Source organism: Phoenix dactylifera, chromosome 7, assembly GCF_051530095.1.
Source record: "Phoenix dactylifera cultivar Ajwa chromosome 7, Ajwa_hap1_PhDact_Kaust_v1.1, whole genome shotgun sequence".
Taxonomy (NCBI): domain Eukaryota; kingdom Viridiplantae; phylum Streptophyta; class Magnoliopsida; order Arecales; family Arecaceae; genus Phoenix; species Phoenix dactylifera.
Genome location: NC_143196.1, coordinates 24,253,351 through 24,271,810, shown reverse-complemented (window position 1 = coordinate 24,271,810; position 18,460 = coordinate 24,253,351). Strand labels below are relative to the sequence as shown.

The 18,460-nt window shown below is 37.8% G+C and overlaps 1 protein-coding gene across 4 annotated transcripts in view; it reads right to left on the bottom strand.

Moving 5' to 3' along the window:
* Positions 1-18,460, bottom strand: part of LOC103718693 (kinesin-like protein KIN-14L) — a 70,766-nt gene that overhangs the window by 8,183 nt on the left and 44,123 nt on the right. For all 4 annotated transcript variants that reach the window (XM_008807623.5, XM_088701338.2, XM_026809108.4 and 1 more), the window contains 8 exons: positions 17,283-17,429; positions 13,838-14,026; positions 13,355-13,426; positions 12,054-12,109; positions 11,744-11,960; positions 2,248-2,439; positions 1,918-2,133; positions 1,305-1,655 (listed from right to left, as the gene is read on the bottom strand). In XM_008807623.5, the coding sequence (XP_008805845.4) occupies positions 1,305-1,655; positions 1,918-2,133; positions 2,248-2,439; positions 11,744-11,960; positions 12,054-12,109; positions 13,355-13,426; positions 13,838-14,026; positions 17,283-17,429 (1,440 nt within the window). The remainder of the gene's footprint in view (positions 1-1,304; positions 1,656-1,917; positions 2,134-2,247; positions 2,440-11,743; positions 11,961-12,053; positions 12,110-13,354; positions 13,427-13,837; positions 14,027-17,282; positions 17,430-18,460) is intronic.

Genomic DNA, 18,460 nt, shown 5'->3' with positions numbered 1-18,460 from the left:
TCATCGTATAGATCGTCCATAGATCTACAATATATAATAAAATCAATCCCGAATCAAAAATTTTAGTTTAATCTTTCCTTATTTTGCAATTTTCAAGCTATTTTTTCAAGCGGCTCCAAAAAGAGAGAATGAGATAGGTGAGAGAAAGCACACCTTATGTAGACTTGGATCTTCCTTCTGAAGTGTTAAATCAGTGTGATTTTTGATCCTGTGGAAAGAGAGGAATGGCGACCGCCGCTTACTAATGTTGTTGGAAAGGCCTTCTCGAGCCTTTCCAACATTAGAACAGCACACAAAGGGAAAGGGAGGTGGCCATTTCAGAACCTGGTCGACTCCGAACGATTCCGGCCGGCTCCGAACTGTTCACACCTGTAAGATCCACTCGAATCTTTTCCGACCGGTTCCAGTCGGTTCGATAACGATTATGGCCGGTTCGGGGCTAGAACCAAAACTGCAGGCCGAACCGACCCGATTTTCCACCAGGTTGGCGCGGTACGGACTGAACCGGGCGATTCGGCCCGGTTCCGCAGTCCTTGCTAAAACCCATTACCTAGAAACCGTGTTAGCAATCAAGGTATAATCATCAACATTTGAAGTAGGTTTATGACTTCCTAAACTTGACATAAACTATTTATAATTGGTTTCAGATATCTGGCCAAGGTAGCCTTTTCTTTTTCTTTTTTTTTTTTGGTGGTAACTGCAGTTTCATATAGCTCCAACGTGAATACATCCTGCCAGATCAAAAGAAAGTAAAGAGTACAACGGAGGAGGTAAATCTCCTACAAGGATTAAGTGTATAACACAGTGTATAACAAGAAACCTTAAGTCTCATTTAGTGGGTAGGGAAAACTTACAAGGATTAAGTGCAGGCATTCAGTCCACGCCACATGGAACAAATGCCAGTGCATCCCAAGCACCAGCATAGCAAAGCATGGCAACAACATGCAACAGTTAAAACCTTGGTAACTTATTTGCCACACATGCAACTAGCGAACAACCCTCTTATGTAACTCTAAACATAGAATGAGTTCAAATAAATAACTAATAATACAAGTTTTATACTCCCCAACCTAAATTAGGGTGTGATAAAACTGTTGTTAGTAATCCAGACCAGAAAACCACAGGTAGTGCTCCAATTGAATTGTTCAAGAAGCATTGAACATGAACAGGGGAAGAGTTTACTTAGGAAAACATTTGGCCATAAGGACATCAAAGATAGGCGACCACTATAAGAAAGAAAAATGATCAACCTCTGCAGGAAAATTACATTAATAGGTAAATAAGGAGAGTAACATAAGAGGCACCTTCAGGTGTTGCAATTGTGATGTGTAAACCCTCTTAGTGTATTCGGATAAAAGCTGGCCTAAAGCATCAGTGCTAGGATGCTGTGCAGTACCAAGACCAGCCATCCATCCATCCATTATTGCAGTTGACAGAAGTTCTAGTTGCCCAGTCGTCCCTCCTATAGCATCACCACCAGTAACAGAAAGAAACTCAAAATTCTCTGCAAGCCATGATCGGATTTGACGTTGCAGCTCTCCAGCTGGTGTATGAACAAAAAGAGCAGCAAGAGCCTTGTTCCCAACTGCAAAAGCTTTGGCCTCCTCAGTTATTTCCCGGAGCTTTCCACCAGTAACATGCTGCCTCCATGTTTCCTGTCCGGAGAAAACAAACAAAAATAATTAGTAGGTGCCACAAAAAGTAGAGGCAGGAGCAAGATATGTTCTTCATGGATAAAGAAAACAAACAATCAGAATCTCTCATAAACTATTGGTAAACTATAAAACAACATAGGAATAATTATCAAGAACAATAAAAAAGAGTTGTAAAAGTGTGAAATATTCCAGTTCTCAGAATCCAGAAGGGAAAAAAGAATAATTGAAGTTCATAGAGTATGAGAAATATCAGCATCTGTACCTGATCAATCCCTCGAAGCTTTAAGACAATGGATGAAAACTTGGACTTCTTTTCTTGTTTTATATTAACCTTAAAACCATGGATCTGTTCATCAACAATAGCAGTCCTTGCACTGGAATCATAACGAACAGGAGATCTGCCTGGGCTATTACCCCGGCTGGAACTTCTACTTCTGCCGCTGTTAGCTTTCTCTAGAAAACGTTCAACTGGAGAAACCTATTAAAGCAAAGGACCATGTACAAACCTTTTTCTCACATCTATGCGAAATGACAAGCAATTTGACAGAAAACTTACACCAAGGAAGAACATATAGTATTACACATTCATTACCTTAATGGATTGCAGCTCTGGTGACCTAGCAAGCAAAGACCTTACATACAAAATTCTAACTCGTGAAACTAGCATGGTATCCATTACCATCCTTGGTTCCATTTTCCGGATGAATGAAAAAACAGCATCTCTGATTTCAGCAAGTATTTCATGTTCACGTGCAGCACCAGCTTTGATTACTGCAGCCAAAACCTGTAATATGGTAATGTATTGGTTTTGGTCAGAATAACTGCTCATATTTATATCAGTTGGTGATTTACTCATATATGAAAACAACATACTGGAAAGGAATTATGAAGACTAAAGGATCAGTCTACAACAAATAACATGGGAGCAACAAAAAAGAACAAGAATATAGCACAAGAAAAGATGCTCCTTGAACACCATTTCTACCACCTTAAGTTTATATTTGCCGCCTTGTCTGTCGGGATTGTTTGTGCATCCAAAACAAGCTAGAAGCCACTAACAGTAACTGATTAATTTCCATTAAAACTGTTAGACACCTAATTGTGTTGATAGAAGCTCGTTTAATTAAAAACAGGGAATCATGCACCCACATTCATGCAACATGATAATTCTCTTTGAACCTTACAATTTGTACTTGCATGAGTTTAGTGCAAAGGCTAGTTTCTCAATTTGTGACCCTCAAAGTCTATGATTCGAAGGTGATTCTGCTACCATGATTTTCTGTCCTAAGCATGGCAATGAATGATACAGGAAGCATCCATGTATAAGTATTCATATAACTCATGTCCAGACGGGAACCATGTCGCCAATTGTTTAGCCAGCTATGCAGTGTCACAAGATGTTCAAACAATAAGCTAGACTTTACTATTATTAAATCTCCAGGAGCAAGTGAAAATTATGGATGATCGTGGACAAGCACCACCAAACCGCCCCCGAACCACCCTGGACTGGGGCTCCACCACCACTGATGACTCCACCATTGTCGATAACTTCACGACAACAATGGCTCCAAGTTATGCCCCTCTTTCCCTCTCTCTCAATTCTACTCTCGGGAGCTTTCTCCACCCTCGCCCCTCTCTCTCAATGCTCTGTCGCCACCAACAACTCCGCAATGACGATGGTTCTTCAACAACGATATTGGTTAGATTATGGTTCCACGACAACGAGGTACACCGCTCTCCCCCTCCCACCCTCTCCTTCTCTCCCCTCTCCCTCTCCCACCCTCTCCTCCTCGCCCCTCTCCCTCTCCCACCCTCTCCTCCTCGCCCCTCTCCCATACCAAACCAGTCGCAACCAGTACGTCTTCCGATACTAGTTCGGTGAACCTCACAAGAGGATGTTACTTTGTTAGAGCTGCCTATTGTTTGTTTTCTACATTTCCAGTCGCAACCAGTACGTCTTCCGATACTAGTTCGGTGAACCTCACAAGAGGATGTTACTTTGTTAGAGCTGCCTATTGTTTGTTTTCTACATTTGTTTTATTTTCCAATGTGTTTGCTAAAAGCTTTGGCTCCTTTTTCACTGAAAAGCTAGTAGGCACGAGATTCGTTAGCCCATAGTTCGACAGAGCTTCTAACAATCTTAATTCTTAAATCCATGATAGATCTCAGCCAGGTTAAACAGACCCCCAGCTTATGAAAAAACTCATTGTTAGACATGATCCCCTAACCACACCACATTGCCTAAATGTGGTTAATATATGCAATCACACACCATATGGGCCGAAAAAACAGTCAACTTAGCATTATATGGCAACATATGCAGCCTGTATAGAACTGTGCAGCTATACATGCAGCATGCTTCACATTATTAGGGCCACATACTCTTACGCAGATTCAAGCACATGGATTGGGTTTAAGCTAATTCTCAGGTGGATGCGAGTTTCGGCCAAGCCTATGTGTATAAAATGTTACTATATTAATTATGTTATAGCTATCGCTATTAGTATTAAGTACTAGATAATCTATTAGTTTTATTATTATAGCTATTACTTATTCAAGAAAATATTACTATCACTACACTTGTTTTATTGCATTTAATATATTTAATCTATTCTTAAACAGTTATACGTGCCTACATATGCAGCTTGCATACCCCATATGTGCTATGTGGTCCCGTGATTGTTGCATGCTATAGCCATCTTTTAAAACGCATACTTTAAGCCAAGACACGAATTCTGTTTAATTATACTTATTCCCACAATACTACAAAAAGTTTCTTTTCCATATTTACCTATCTATCTTTATCATTTATCACATCAACAATTACAGTTTGAGCTCTCTAGAACTGAACATCAATTAGGGCAGCCAGCCTACTATGGGCACCTGTAGGGATTAGTGTGTGAGACCGCGATCCACAAACTGACGCATGAGACTCACTCTTGACTTGGGAATGGAGAAGGGAAACAAAGTGACGCAGTCAGGGATGGGGTTTATGTAGTGGACTCGGATAGAAGAGCTGATCTTTGCTCTCTCTTTTTGTTTTTCTCAAGTGGCGGTTGGGGTTTTGATTAATAGAAGGATGAAGGAAGAAGAAAATGATGATGATGAAGAGATTGGGTTCTATGGATGGCAGGCAAGTTAACGAACTGGCGAATAATTGGACTAGGGCTAGAGTTAGGGCATGGTGATGATGGATGCAAGGAAGATAACTAGGTCTTGATTGAAAGAGTCTCACCTTCACTCAAGAACCCAGGGTTAGCATGAAGGAGGAGTCTCACCTTTCCAACTTCTACCGATGAAAAACCTCAGCGTCTCACCTTGGAAGAAGGAACCTTTAGAGTCTCACCAAAGGAGGAAGAAGAAGCCTCACACCTCTCAATCTCAAGAGCAATTGAAAACCAAAATTAATTCTCTGATTTTTATTTTTCAACCTCTCCTTTATACAGAGTAAGAGGTTGAAAAAATAAGGACTCTTACAACCAGAATTTTAGAACTCTAAATATGGACTCTTCAAATCAATCATTTGACGAAACCAACTGACGAAACCCACCAAACCAACTAAGACTCCCAAATAACTAGGACTCTTTAAAGAAACATGCACTAAGAGTCCAAATCCGCTAGGATTCTTTCCAAACGACACATGGACTCAATGAACAAAACTCCAACTAATCTAGAACTCCTCATGATGCATGGAAAAGAGTCCAAATCAACTAGAACTCTTCCCCAAACGTCACATGGACCAAATAGACAACTTCTAATCACTTAAAAACTCCTCAACGCCATAAACTCAATGTGATTATATGGCATTGGGACCCAAACTCCAATTGACTCAACCAAACTAAAGGACTCAATCTCCATATGACTCAACATGCCCAAACAAACAAAAAGGACTCAATGTAATTGGGCGTTGAAACACTCGAACCCAATGTAATTATGTGCTGAAAATCTTGGACCCACTGTTATTCGGGCACACCCAAGCAAGGATCCAAACTCGACGTACATCTATCATGACTCGGGCTTGTGCTCCTGCATCAATTCTCCCCGACTGAGAAGAACTCGAGTCCGTCGAGTTGAGGCTGAAAAGCTCATGTAAATCAAGCGATCGAGGAGGACGCCTAGGCGGTCGATAAGTGAAACAAAGCTGCATGAAAAAGCTCCGTGTGTGCTGATCCGCTGGGCACCCCGATGTGGGTGCATGCGCACAGCTGGTGCACGCGAGGCTGATGTGCACGGACTAATGCGGGCTGCCAACTGAAGAGGCATGCTGATATGGGCTAATGCATGCTGTAATCCGTTGATCGCCATGATCTGAATTTATGAATTCCATAAAGGAATCTTGAAAATCAGCAAACGAATATCTTTTCAGACTTACATAAAACTCCTTCGGTCAAAGAACTTAAAGATCTTGTTGAAGGTGTTGCTTGTGCTCCTCTCGGCTTTGACTAAAAATCAGATTATTCACCTCGAAATCTGATAGTATCTCTTCTAAAATTTCAGAACCATCCAATGCGAACACAGTTCCATCTTCATGTTTGATCTCCGCTGAATTTTCTAAACTATCTTCCTTGGGTAATTCTTTTGGAGTTACATCAAAAAAATAAACTAAAATAGGCTTAGATTTAGATAGTATCACCTGTGAAATTTGTTCTTCCACGTTGTCTTTCACCTTGTCCTCAACCTCAGTAGGCTTAGGAGAAACTTCAGGGGAAGGAGAAGTTATCTCAACGGCAGGGACATCATCAGACGATGCTTCTGAATTTTCAAGGCTAGCGCAAAGATCTTCAAAATTCTACTGATCTTTAGTGGAACAAATGTCAGCGAGGTGCCCTCGGCCACCGCACTTGGAGCAATCGGGTTTGCTTCTTCTTTGCGGCATGAGACTCATTATTTTTTTCGCTGAATTTTATTATTCCTCACTCTAGATATGTACCCCTATTTGTAGAAATTTCAAATATTATGGATGGAGAAATACCATGAGGAAGGAGTGCCTTTGTTGCTGCGTTCTAAAGGTCGTCGCCCAACTTGTGGTTTGACACGGCTACAACGTCATAATTCTGCCTCCACAACATCCATCTTCCATGATTGAGCAGCCATTTGATTTTGAACTTCATCCATCAGATCATCTCGTTGTCGTTCGATGTTGTAGGGATAGTATTGATCGTCATAGTAGGGATCATTATAATAGGAATCATAATAGTAGGAACGACTTCTTTTTGTACTCATGTGGATCGATTTGCTCTGATACTAATTGACGTAGTCGGGGATGGGGTTTATGTGGTGGACTCAAACAGAAGGGTTGATCTTTGTTCTCTTTTTGTTTTTCTCAAGGGGCGGTTAGGATTTTGATTGATGGAAGAATGAAGGAAGAAGAAGAAGATGATAAAGAGATTGGGTTTTATAGATGGCAGCCAAGTTAACGAACTTGCAAATAATTGGACTAGGGCTAGAGTTAGGGCGTGGTGATGATAGATGCAAGGAAGATATAAGGAAGATAACTAGGTCTTGACTGAAAGAGTCTCACCTTCACTAAAGAACCCGAGGTTGGCATGAAGAAGGGTCTCACCGTTCCAGCTTCTGCCGATGAAGAACCTCAGCGTCTCACGAAGAATTTCCAAGGCGTCTCACCTAGGAAGAAAGAACCTTTAGAGTCTCACCAAAGGAGGAAGAAGAAGCCTCACGCCTCTCAATCTCAAGAGCAATTGAAAACCAAAATTAATTCTCTGATTTTTATTCCTTTATATAGAGTAAGAGGTTGGAAAAATAAGAACTCTTACGAACCAAAATTTTAGGACTCTAACTAAATATGGACTCTTCAAATCAATCATTTGACAAAATCAACCAACGAAATCAACTAACGAAACTAACTGACGAAATCAACTAACGAAATCAATTGACGAAATCAACTGACGAAACCCACTAAACCAACTAAGACTCCCAAATAACTAGGACTCTTTAAAGACACATGCACTGAGAGTGCAAATCAGCTAGGACTCTTTCCAAATGACACATGGACTCAATGAACAAAACTTCAAATAATCTAGAACTCATGACGAATGGAAAAGAGTCCAAATCAACTAAGACTCTTTCCCAAACGCCACATGGACCAAATAGACAACTCCTAATCACTTAAGGACTCCTCAACGCCATGGACTCAATGTGATTTCATTGCGTTGGGACCCAAATGCCAATTGACTCAACATAACCAAACTAAAGAACTCAATCTCCATATGACTCAAACACGCCCAAACAAACAAAAAGGACTCAATGTAATTGGGCGTTGAAACATTCGAACCCAATGTAATTATGTACTGGAAATCTTGGACCCACTGTTATTCAGGCACACCCAAGCAAGGATCCAAACCCGACATACATCCATCATGACTCGGGCTTGTGCTCTTGCATCACAAAGCATGTCACAAGAGTGAGGCGAGGGGGAGATTATCTACAGCGAGAGGGATGCCTCGCAAGCCAGGTTTTGAGCCAGATTTAGTTGGGTCGAGGCAAGGTCTGCTAGCAAGGCAAATTCCATAGGCCCAAGCCTGATCTAGCCCAGCCTTGACACTTCAAGCCTAAAAATTGGAATCAAGTTGGCCCGAGAAAATAAAAAGAGCCCCAGCCTGACCCAACCCTACCAAAATCAGTTGGCTGTAGTTAGGCTTGCCCGACCCAACCCAATTGGGCCCAACAAGACTAGACCAAACCAGACAATAAGGGCAAGGGAGAGAGGAGGATAAAGGGGTTCCTGCCACTGACCAAGGAGCCGGGTTCTAGCTAACAACCATAGGACAAGAAAGAGACATAAAGGAAGGGGTTCCCTCAAAGGCTGGGGATGAGAGAGAGAAATGGGACGGATAAGATCTAATGGGCAGCCCAAGGAGAATAGAGAGGGGAGGAAGAGGAGGTTCTGTCTGACAACCAAGGGACCAGAGATAGAAAGCAAGAGGAGGATGTCAAAAATGTTGATAGACCAAGGAGCGACAAAAATTAGCGGAGCAGGTGGTGGGGTTGGGAAAAGGAGCATTAGAAACGAAAGAGACCGATTAGGGTTTCTCCTATCCTCTTTACTTTTTCCATTTCAAACTTTGAAACATAATATATAAATTAGATAAGTATAACTTCAAAAATACATATGAAATATTTGCAAAACTATTAGGATGGATTGGGTAAGGCTAAAATCGGAGCAAGCCCGAGCCCATCCCAATTGTAAATCAAACCCAAAATTTTAGGCTTGGCCCAACCCATCATGCTGAAAACCCGACCAGACCTACCAAAAATTTGGGCCGAGCAAGCCAAGTTATTTTCCACAAGTCTAGAGCTGTTGCATTTCACCACTTTATATTTGGATTCCTTTTGACACCCATTTACTTTTCCCCCATGCGTTACGCTTGGCTGGTGTAAACTATCATAAAAAACGACGCAGTTGCTTTGCATTAAAGATCTCCTTTAATGTCTTTTGAAGATGCATATACAAGTTCTTGAGGTCAATTTAACCTTTCGCTCATGATGCCATAGTATGCAATTTTAGTATGGTCATACTACACAATTTTTCTAATCTGATCCATTTCTCAAATTGTCGGTCAACATTGCTATGAATTAAAATAATGATCTGTATCTTGCTTGAGAACTTCTTTATGGAAGGGAAAGAAAGATGGCTTATAAACAGTTGTGGCAAGAAGAAAGGTTTAGATGGGCCTCCACACTCTATCCTTAACACACTAGGAGATTATGATACATGAAATTATAACCAATCATATTAATGCATTCGCATTAAGAATATAGATATGGAGGAATCATGACATGATCAGGCATGATACTGCAAGATGCTTGTAAAGAATACATAGGCCAACTATAAAAGGTAATTACATACAAACTCACTCAAAGGAATGTCAGATAAAATAGAGACAACTTGTTGAACACATTGTATTATGATGCTTATAGTTTATATGCTACTGTAAACTACAGCATCAACCCTTTCTATACAGCAATTTTTTCCATAGCACTTTGAGATTGACTTGCAAATTAATTTCCCAACACAGATATTCAACTAAGGTATCTTGTCACTCTTTCTACTTTTGCATTTCACCAATTTAAGTTTATATTACTTATAACACAAACTCCATTATTTCTACTTGTATGATGCATTTTCAACCACGAGTCTATGGGATCAAATTTTCCAAATAGACCAGGTTTAGAGCACTTGAACATTGCTAGATAGTCTGAGAAGCTAATTTGTGACTTCCCTGCTAGAGTGATCGTCTTGAGTGGATGAGTCAAAGTCAACGCAGCATGATTAAGATTACATGACACAATTTTGAAAGTTTTCATATTACTTGCACCAACTCAAGCCTCATAGAATGCAAAACTTGTTAGATCGCTCATATATCCAATTACTAGAAATAATGTTCTTTATATCTTAACGGACATGTTTCATCTTAAGTATCTAAATTTTCTTAATCCTTCAAGAACAATGACTTTTAACTGTTATGTACATTGTTATGATTAGCTTATCCCAATCCTTTCTCACAATTTCTGTCCATGAATTTCAAGTGCTCTCCTTAGCCCTTCAATAAAAATTTGAGCTCCTCGACATACTGTGGACTTCTCAAATCTTCAATGCACATTTTCGCATCTCATTTGGTTTCAACAAATATCATCAATTCTTTCACATCCAACTGTTGGCCTAACCAAACATCAACTTTAGCATTATCATTTGCACACCCTAGCTTATCATCTACAGTTTCAAGTCCATTGTCTTCCAAAAATCTCCTCCATAAACTTGAATTAATATTTATTCTTGTTTCAGATGCATCAGTGAGCATAATATTATCCATTAATAACATATCCCACAGTACCTCCTCTTGAGCATCAGTAGTAAACTCATATATGAGTACGGTGATGGATAACAACCAAAGGCTAACTCCTTCTGCAAACACTATGTTTGAAAATTAGCATGTCTCACCAAATCTAGTTTCAAAAATTTCCCATAGCTCCTTCATGCATGTTCTTTGCAATTTAGATGTTCTCTTAGAATGCTCTTCCTTTAAACCCACTAAATTACCTCTCACAGTACTCCCATCAGATATTTGCTCCATGTAGACAATATTATAGTGTTCTTCTTCTCTTTGGATCTTTTCATCAACTAAGCTAGCAAGAAATCAGGCATCCACGGTTAAACTTCATGATGTAGAAGAAAAATTGATTCTTTGATCTTCTTGTCAAGTATTCTGTGATTTTCTTCCAATTAGAAGGGCATGATGCAGCTAAGAGTAAAGAAGGAGATTATTAGTTAGAAAACAAAAGGAGTATAGAAAAGAAAGAAAGTTAAAAAAAGGAAAACACAAAATCTCTATTATAACTTATAATCAAGGGACATTTGTTGTTTTGCCAAAGTTCTCCTGAAATACTGCTTTTTGGAAGAGTGTCGATTATCAGAATCCAAACATTCTAATATGACTCATTTTTATATGCTCATAATGTTGATAGACATAGTTGAGTTTGTTTAATTACATTTATAAGTTATCAGTTAACTGGCTAAAAACTTAAGCAAGCGAGGACAGTGTGAGTTTCAAAGATGTCAGAAGTAAGATTTCAGGATTGTTATATTAAATAGACAAGAAGTCATAATGGAAGTGTCAAGAACTCAAGATATTGTACAAACGTATATAACATCTAATTGAGAATAGCAAATTCATTCTTAAAATCTTCTGCAATATAATCTCACAATCATCCAGCATATTTCAGTCCAAGTTAGGACCTTATATCTTACTTTCCCTGCAGAGCAGTTCCTAAATAAATAGCAATAATGTCAGACCGTCCCTGAGAGAATATCTTGTTCTTCAAACCAGTTATTAGACTTATATTCTCCACTTCTTCATCTGGTTTCTTAACCAAAGCATTCTGAATAAATTTAAAACTAACAACTGTCAATTTTTCCCATTTACTTTTTTGTGGAGAAGACTTTAGTTGAAAGAGCCATATAAGTACACCTTAACCCAAATGCATGATGCAACATAAACAAGTAAATCAATACCACTCAACTAGCAAAAGTATTCTGACACACTAAATCAGTTTTTATCAGATCTGCATACCAGCATTAAAAGCTTGTTTGCCCCATCAGCAACAGCAGCAAAGCCCTCAAACTGATCTGGATCAAAATCCATCAGTGCAGCAGTTAGATATTCCCCAGCAGGAGTTGTCTTTGTTTTGTCATTGCCTGCTTTTACAAGAGCTCCTGTGCTTTCAGTTTTATCCAGGGCTGCTGGCAATGGAAGGACATCTACAGTGCGTCCTTTGCTCCTATCACTCCTGTCAATTTATAACAAGGCATACATCTCACTACCATGAAAAGTAGCTGACCATGACATTGAACTTACATCAATCTTCAGATACTTATTATACCTGCTTAAATCCTGCCCCTGTATGTTAACTGATTTTTTGGCAGATGGACTCGACACCTATAAGGCCAATAATCAGTATGAGAAGTTGAATTGTAAGATTTATTTCAAAATTTTATATCTACTGAAAAGCATATAAGCATTTTTGACTATATCACCCTTGGTAGCAGGAACTTTCTACATAGGATAATGCACCAGCTTCAGAATCTTTTAGGAATCTCAAACCCGCACCCACACCTGCTCCTGATTATGGCAACTAAGGTTTAACCCAAAGCTAATAAAAGCCAGGTTGCAGATCACATCATCGAGGATTCCAAAGGCAAATAGAGCGCCTTGGTCAACTTTATAAAAAGGGCTATCTAAGCATTTAACTTATGGCTTCAATGACTATACAATGCCAAATCATTTAAGTGTTACCTACTTGCACATTAAGAGGCCAACCAATCCACAACCATTTAAGCATTAGCTGCTTAACTACTTAAGTGCCACTTTATCTGCTAAACCATTCAAATGATGATAAAAAAATAGATACGGAAGATTAGACAATCTATTATTTTATTTTACTTGTTATTAATATGATATTTTGGAAGTAATATTATATTATTTTAATTATTATTTATTTATTAATATTATGATAATGATATTTAAGAAATAATATCTCACAAACTAGCCAATATGACATAATTATTAGACTGTTCTTATGCTATTTAACCTTGCTTCTTTTCACGACAATCTATGATCCTTAATGTAATGTATGAGACTTGTGTATCCTGAGAATGAAAAGTGTTTTCTTTCCCTACATGCATGCATCCACTCTAGCCTCTTCTCACAAACTAGCCAATATGACATAATTATTAGACTGTTCTTATGCTATTTAACCTTGCTTCTTTTCACGACAATCTATGATCCTTAATGTAATGTATGAGACTTGTGTATCCTGAGAATGAAAAGTGTTTTCTTTCCCCCCCTCCTCTGCCCTCCCCCCTTCTCTTTCCCCCCTTTAATCACTCATTGAAACCATGTACACCCCTCCTCCCCCCCCCCCCCCTTCTTTTTGTTTCCTCTGTCTTTATTTCTTTTTGATGAAATCTTATATATCCATATACAGAAATATTTTTAATGGATTCGTTTTTAAAAAATTAAATATAGGCATTTTAATCAAAAATAATTCTTTCATACATGTCCCTGTATTCAGTTTTTCCTTCTTATAGAGCAGTCACTTGCATAGGTGTACGAATCTGTCGCAATATTGCTCTCACCAGACAGCAACTAACATCATGATTTTCTTTTTCCCCCTTAAGGTACCTGTGGTGAGCCACTGAATGCTGACTTCTCCGTTAGTCTGTCAAACAGCTTCTCATTCTCCTGATGCAATTTCTGCATGAGAAACAAAATTGAGAATAAGATTCAAATAAAAAGGAAGACTAACTGAAAGAATGAAGGTGGATAAATAAATCACTAAGCAGCAATTGGGAGTGTGTGAATCGCATGTAAATAAATGAATAAATCCCGCAATACACTATCTTCTCGTGCCCAATTTCTTCTCAAACATTATACTGGTTGATGGATCACAATCATCCATCTAATACTCCTCCCCCACCCCTAGATCAGCCACATGCATTGCACATGAGAAATGCTAATTATGGTCCTGAAATGTAAAGGTACAATAAAACTACCATTCATGCAAAACTAAATAAAGGAATTAACAGATCACGTATTAGAACAACATGATTATTATCAAAAATGTCATATGACTAATTGTTGTAATGTTCGAAGGTAATATCAGACCTCAATAAGCGCATCCCTCTTTGAGAGTTCTTCCTCAAGTTTTTTGGTAACCAGTGAAGAATCAACACTGTCCTCCACTTTTGGAGTTGAAAGAACCCCTGCAGACCCAGAGTCGGACCCAGCAGTCGATCTAGCATCATTAGAGTGAAGGGCCTCATTAAGCTGGAACTCAATACCCTTAATTTTGGTCTACATTATAATGGAAAAAAAAAGTGTGTTACTGCAAAATAATGTAAGTATATTTCCAAATTTGTTAAAGATTCATTATGCGTGCATCATTCCATTAATTCCAGGTAAAGGAACTTGAGGCATTTGATCAAAAAACACAATCAATATGCAGGCTAAAGAATTAACAGCAAACTTGACATATAAACATGCAAAAATGATGAGTACACAACAAACAACTTAATTTCGTAATAGCTGCTTATCACATACTATTATTGAATATCTCAGGATGATTCACTGTGCACTTTCCAACTTATGACTTTAATTTTGTAAATCAAAGTTATAATTGATAACATATTTGCATGATAAGAAGCTTCTGATGAATGACCAGATCATACTCGGAAATCCATAATTAGGCATTATTAGCAATTGTAAGTTTTTATATTGTAACTCCTATCAGTTTCTCTGGAATTACCAAATTTTATGTCATTCTGTGTGACTGAACCTACTCAATGCAAGACAAGAGGCAATTAGTTATAAATATTTTTGTTTGTGAGAACTGAGAAGGCAGGTAAGACTCAGATCTCAAAACCAGAGAAAAATAAGACCAAATTCAACAAATCCACATAAAAAGTCAAAAAAAGGGTTTACTTTTGGCACTACGAGCATAACAAAGCACCATTAAAAACTACAATGTTCGATTTAGCTTTCAAAAATTGGTCACTTGGCACTTCTTTTGTAGGCAAAGGAAAATTGCACTCTCCTGAAAAATAGAAATAAAAAAAAACCTGCATCCCCCGAAATGAGGTCCATAAAAGACCTCAGGAACTAAAAAGAATATCGGCACTCCGTAACAGCACCAACAGCCATACCAGCAAGCCAGTCAGCTGGTAGGATTCAAAGGATATTAAGGAGCAAAAGATGACAGAGGAAATCCCACCATTTCACCACATTTATCCAGTATATGATACTTCAGGAATCAACATCCAAACATTAGAAGTGCCATTTATTTGCTACTAGAAGGACTTTTGAATGCACAATGTGCGGTTGTTTCTACTTAATCTATAATTTTAGAATGCTACAACTAATGTTCGCCGAACCAATACTAGGACTTGTACCAGTTGGCTACATGTATGGTATGGTATCAAATCGGTACCATACTGACATAATACACCATGGCGTATAGGTCAGCTGACCGGTACATCATTTTCTTTTTTTTATTTTTTCAATTCTTTTTTTTTCCACTCATAATTTTCTCAATAATTGTTGTCTGATTTGTAATTTTACCGTTGTTTTGATATCATTTTACCATGAAATGGAATTGAAGTACATAAATGGAGTACATATGTATAAGTAAATGAATTTATAATTAAATATACATTTAACACAACAAATTGAGTGCTTTAATGTATTTAAAAGTACAACATAGTGTCAATATCCCTTGTAGACGTCGGGATCGCGTTTGTAGTCCAAGCTTGGCACGATAGACCAAGACTCGTAGAGCAATACCTCATACTCCTGCATCATTATCCTCCCATAATATATGCTTGTTGAATAGCTATCCTAAGAGAAGTAATCTATGCACCCCGGATAGGTACCCTATGAGGAGTCATCTGTCCAAAAACTAGCCATATGAAGATCCCAGCATCAAAATCGGATCCATAAGATGGTTGAGGCTATGAAAGATAGTCCCCACTTGAATACGATGAACCACATCCATATAGGTCATAGCCTGCTCTTCTATTTCTATTTTACGAAGGAACCAATTGTGCACTCCATGAAAAAGTGTAAAGGGCCGAAGCATGCTCAGATCACAGCTTGCCAAGAACTCATTATTTTGGGCATCACAGCCACTCCAAAAAGCAACTCCAATGAGCTCTCCACTTGTGATCCTTCTATAATTCATACTGAGTTAATGCTACTGTGACTCCTTTCAAATCTCTCACTGTACCTATGCATCTTTGCCTCATTTACATCTTTATCTTTTTGGTACAACTCATTTACATCTTGATTGATCTTGTAGGGAAACTTCACTAAACTGAGCCTTATGTAATACATCAAATATAACTGGACTACATTTGAAAAGTTAAAGTTCTTGTATCCTTTCTTTGGCTTAAAAGGTGGCAATAGGATTAGGCAGGCCCCTAAACAACTCTCCTTCAAGCCAACAATCTGAAGACTCTTATATGCAATTGAACTGTCTAGCAAGCACTGGCATGGGGAGTTAGTTTTGGACTACACAGCAAGAGATGTCAGAGCATTAGAGAGAACAGATGGGAAAGTTCCCGACCTCCCTTTGAATTTACAAATTACAAGTTTTACTTATTTGCAATTTGTTTAAAGCTGCTTATTTCACAACTTCAAGTATTTTGCCATTTTCAGATATACTATTTCATTGCACAAATTGGAGTAAAAATTTATCAATTTACTAGTTAACATGTTAATCCTTTTATCTAACAGAATTTTTCTTATTAACCTAATCTCTATCTAATTTGGAGTCATCTTAACATTTTATAAATTGTGATCTGCTTATCAAGATCTTTCAAATGGTCCACTTGTGTTCCTGCCTTCTAAGTCCTGTGCTTACAAACATGCCATGGTCACTTGTAAGTGGTCTTTCCCAATCTTTCCTTGATAGGAAAAAAGAATTACATAAAGCACAAACAGGAATGACTAAAAACCAGCACATGTTAAAGTTCTCTCTCTAAATATGGCCAGCATTCGCAACGGAATATGTCAGGTACAAGCCAAGGAAAAATAAGAGAGAATAAAAAACAGGAATTATTTTCCATTAAGTATGATGAACAAATAGTAAGGAAAACATAAGCATGAAATAGAACTGCAACAGTTTTCTGTAGTGAAAGTTGAAATTTCCCCATTTTAGTTGCTTATAATCCAAGTAAGGATTAAAAGAATACCGGCAATTGTAACAGCAGCCCTCATTAAAGCTACTGAATTTTTCTGAAAAATTAAGAAAACAACGGCAAAAATTTACAAAAACAGATCTTCCTTGTGGTTATGAAAAATAAAGCATAAAAGTTCAAGATATGTGAAATGGGAAGGTTATGCTTCAACTGTGAAATCATAATGTATCAACTAAATTCTTTGAAGGGAGGCTAAATTGAAATCATTCATAGATCTGCATAGAACTTATCAAGATACAAGCCAAACAGAATCTACAACTTTGTGCACTATGAAGGAATACACATTCCAGAGTATATGCATCCTGTTTTAATATAAATGCACCTTGTTTTAATATATTAAAGACAAGAAGCTTTACCTGCAGGGCCTGAATGGTTAAATCGCGTTCATGTATCTGCATTTTCTGCTCTTGCTCCAGTTGCAAAAGATGAGCAACTTGATTCCTAAGTTGATTGTTCTGCTCTTTCTCGATTTTTTGTTTGTCCGCCAATAGTATATTTTCTGACTGCAATGAAATAAGAAGAAAAATGTTTCAGCCATTCCATCCATTCACTCACTGTGCATTATTAGTTATAAGAGTTGACCCATGCTATTCAACAACCATGGATATTTCCATCTCAATATCTTTTATTCTTATAGCACTTCATGTGTCGTCATATTAATGTACAAAGACCACTTTGAAAAACCTATATCCCTGGAAACAACAGAAGACAATAGAATATGATTTTTAAAACCAATGAGCAAATTTTGTTATCATGCTTGTCTTATGTTTTAAGGTCATAGCACAGATAAATTGCATTTATATCTTTGTTTAAAGTATATATTTTATTTTAAAGAAATAAGCATGTGCACATCATCATCAATCATGTTCAAAGCAAAATAAGCTTCAGGACATTAATTTCTTTTGGTGAACTCATATAAAGTGTTTATTTTATTTTTAATAAAATATCTACTCTATTCAAGATCAATCATGTTCCTAACAAATTAATTTTCAATTCAAAATAATAATAAATATTTTCATCACAGGAAAAGAAAAATGGTAAGAGGAATGCACATGGCCAATATATTCATTCACAATATGCAAAGCTAATTAAAGGTAACTTAAACAATACAATTCTCATTACGACATTTGTAAATATTATGCTGGCAACTGACTATATTGTAGACAACATATTCTCATTCTCTTTTTTTTTTTTGAAACCAAAAGACAACAATATCCCTAAATAAGGAAAAGTCAGATCTGCAAGCACTGGCAATATGGTATGAAAAAATATATATACAAATGTTGTTACATGACTACAAGGTTGTCACACTGCAGTATCTTCGCTAATTCATACATCAGCCCTAGATAATCATGACTATATTTAGGCTCCTTTGGCATTGCTTTTGGAGGACCAAAAAGGCTTCTTGGAGGGTGATTTTGAGGTGTTTGGTAAAATTTTTGAAACAACTTTCTAGCTCCTCCAATAACTCAAAAAGGTCTACCAGGGCAAATTTCCAATTAGGAACCTCTAGGGAAAAGCTCTACTTGAGATG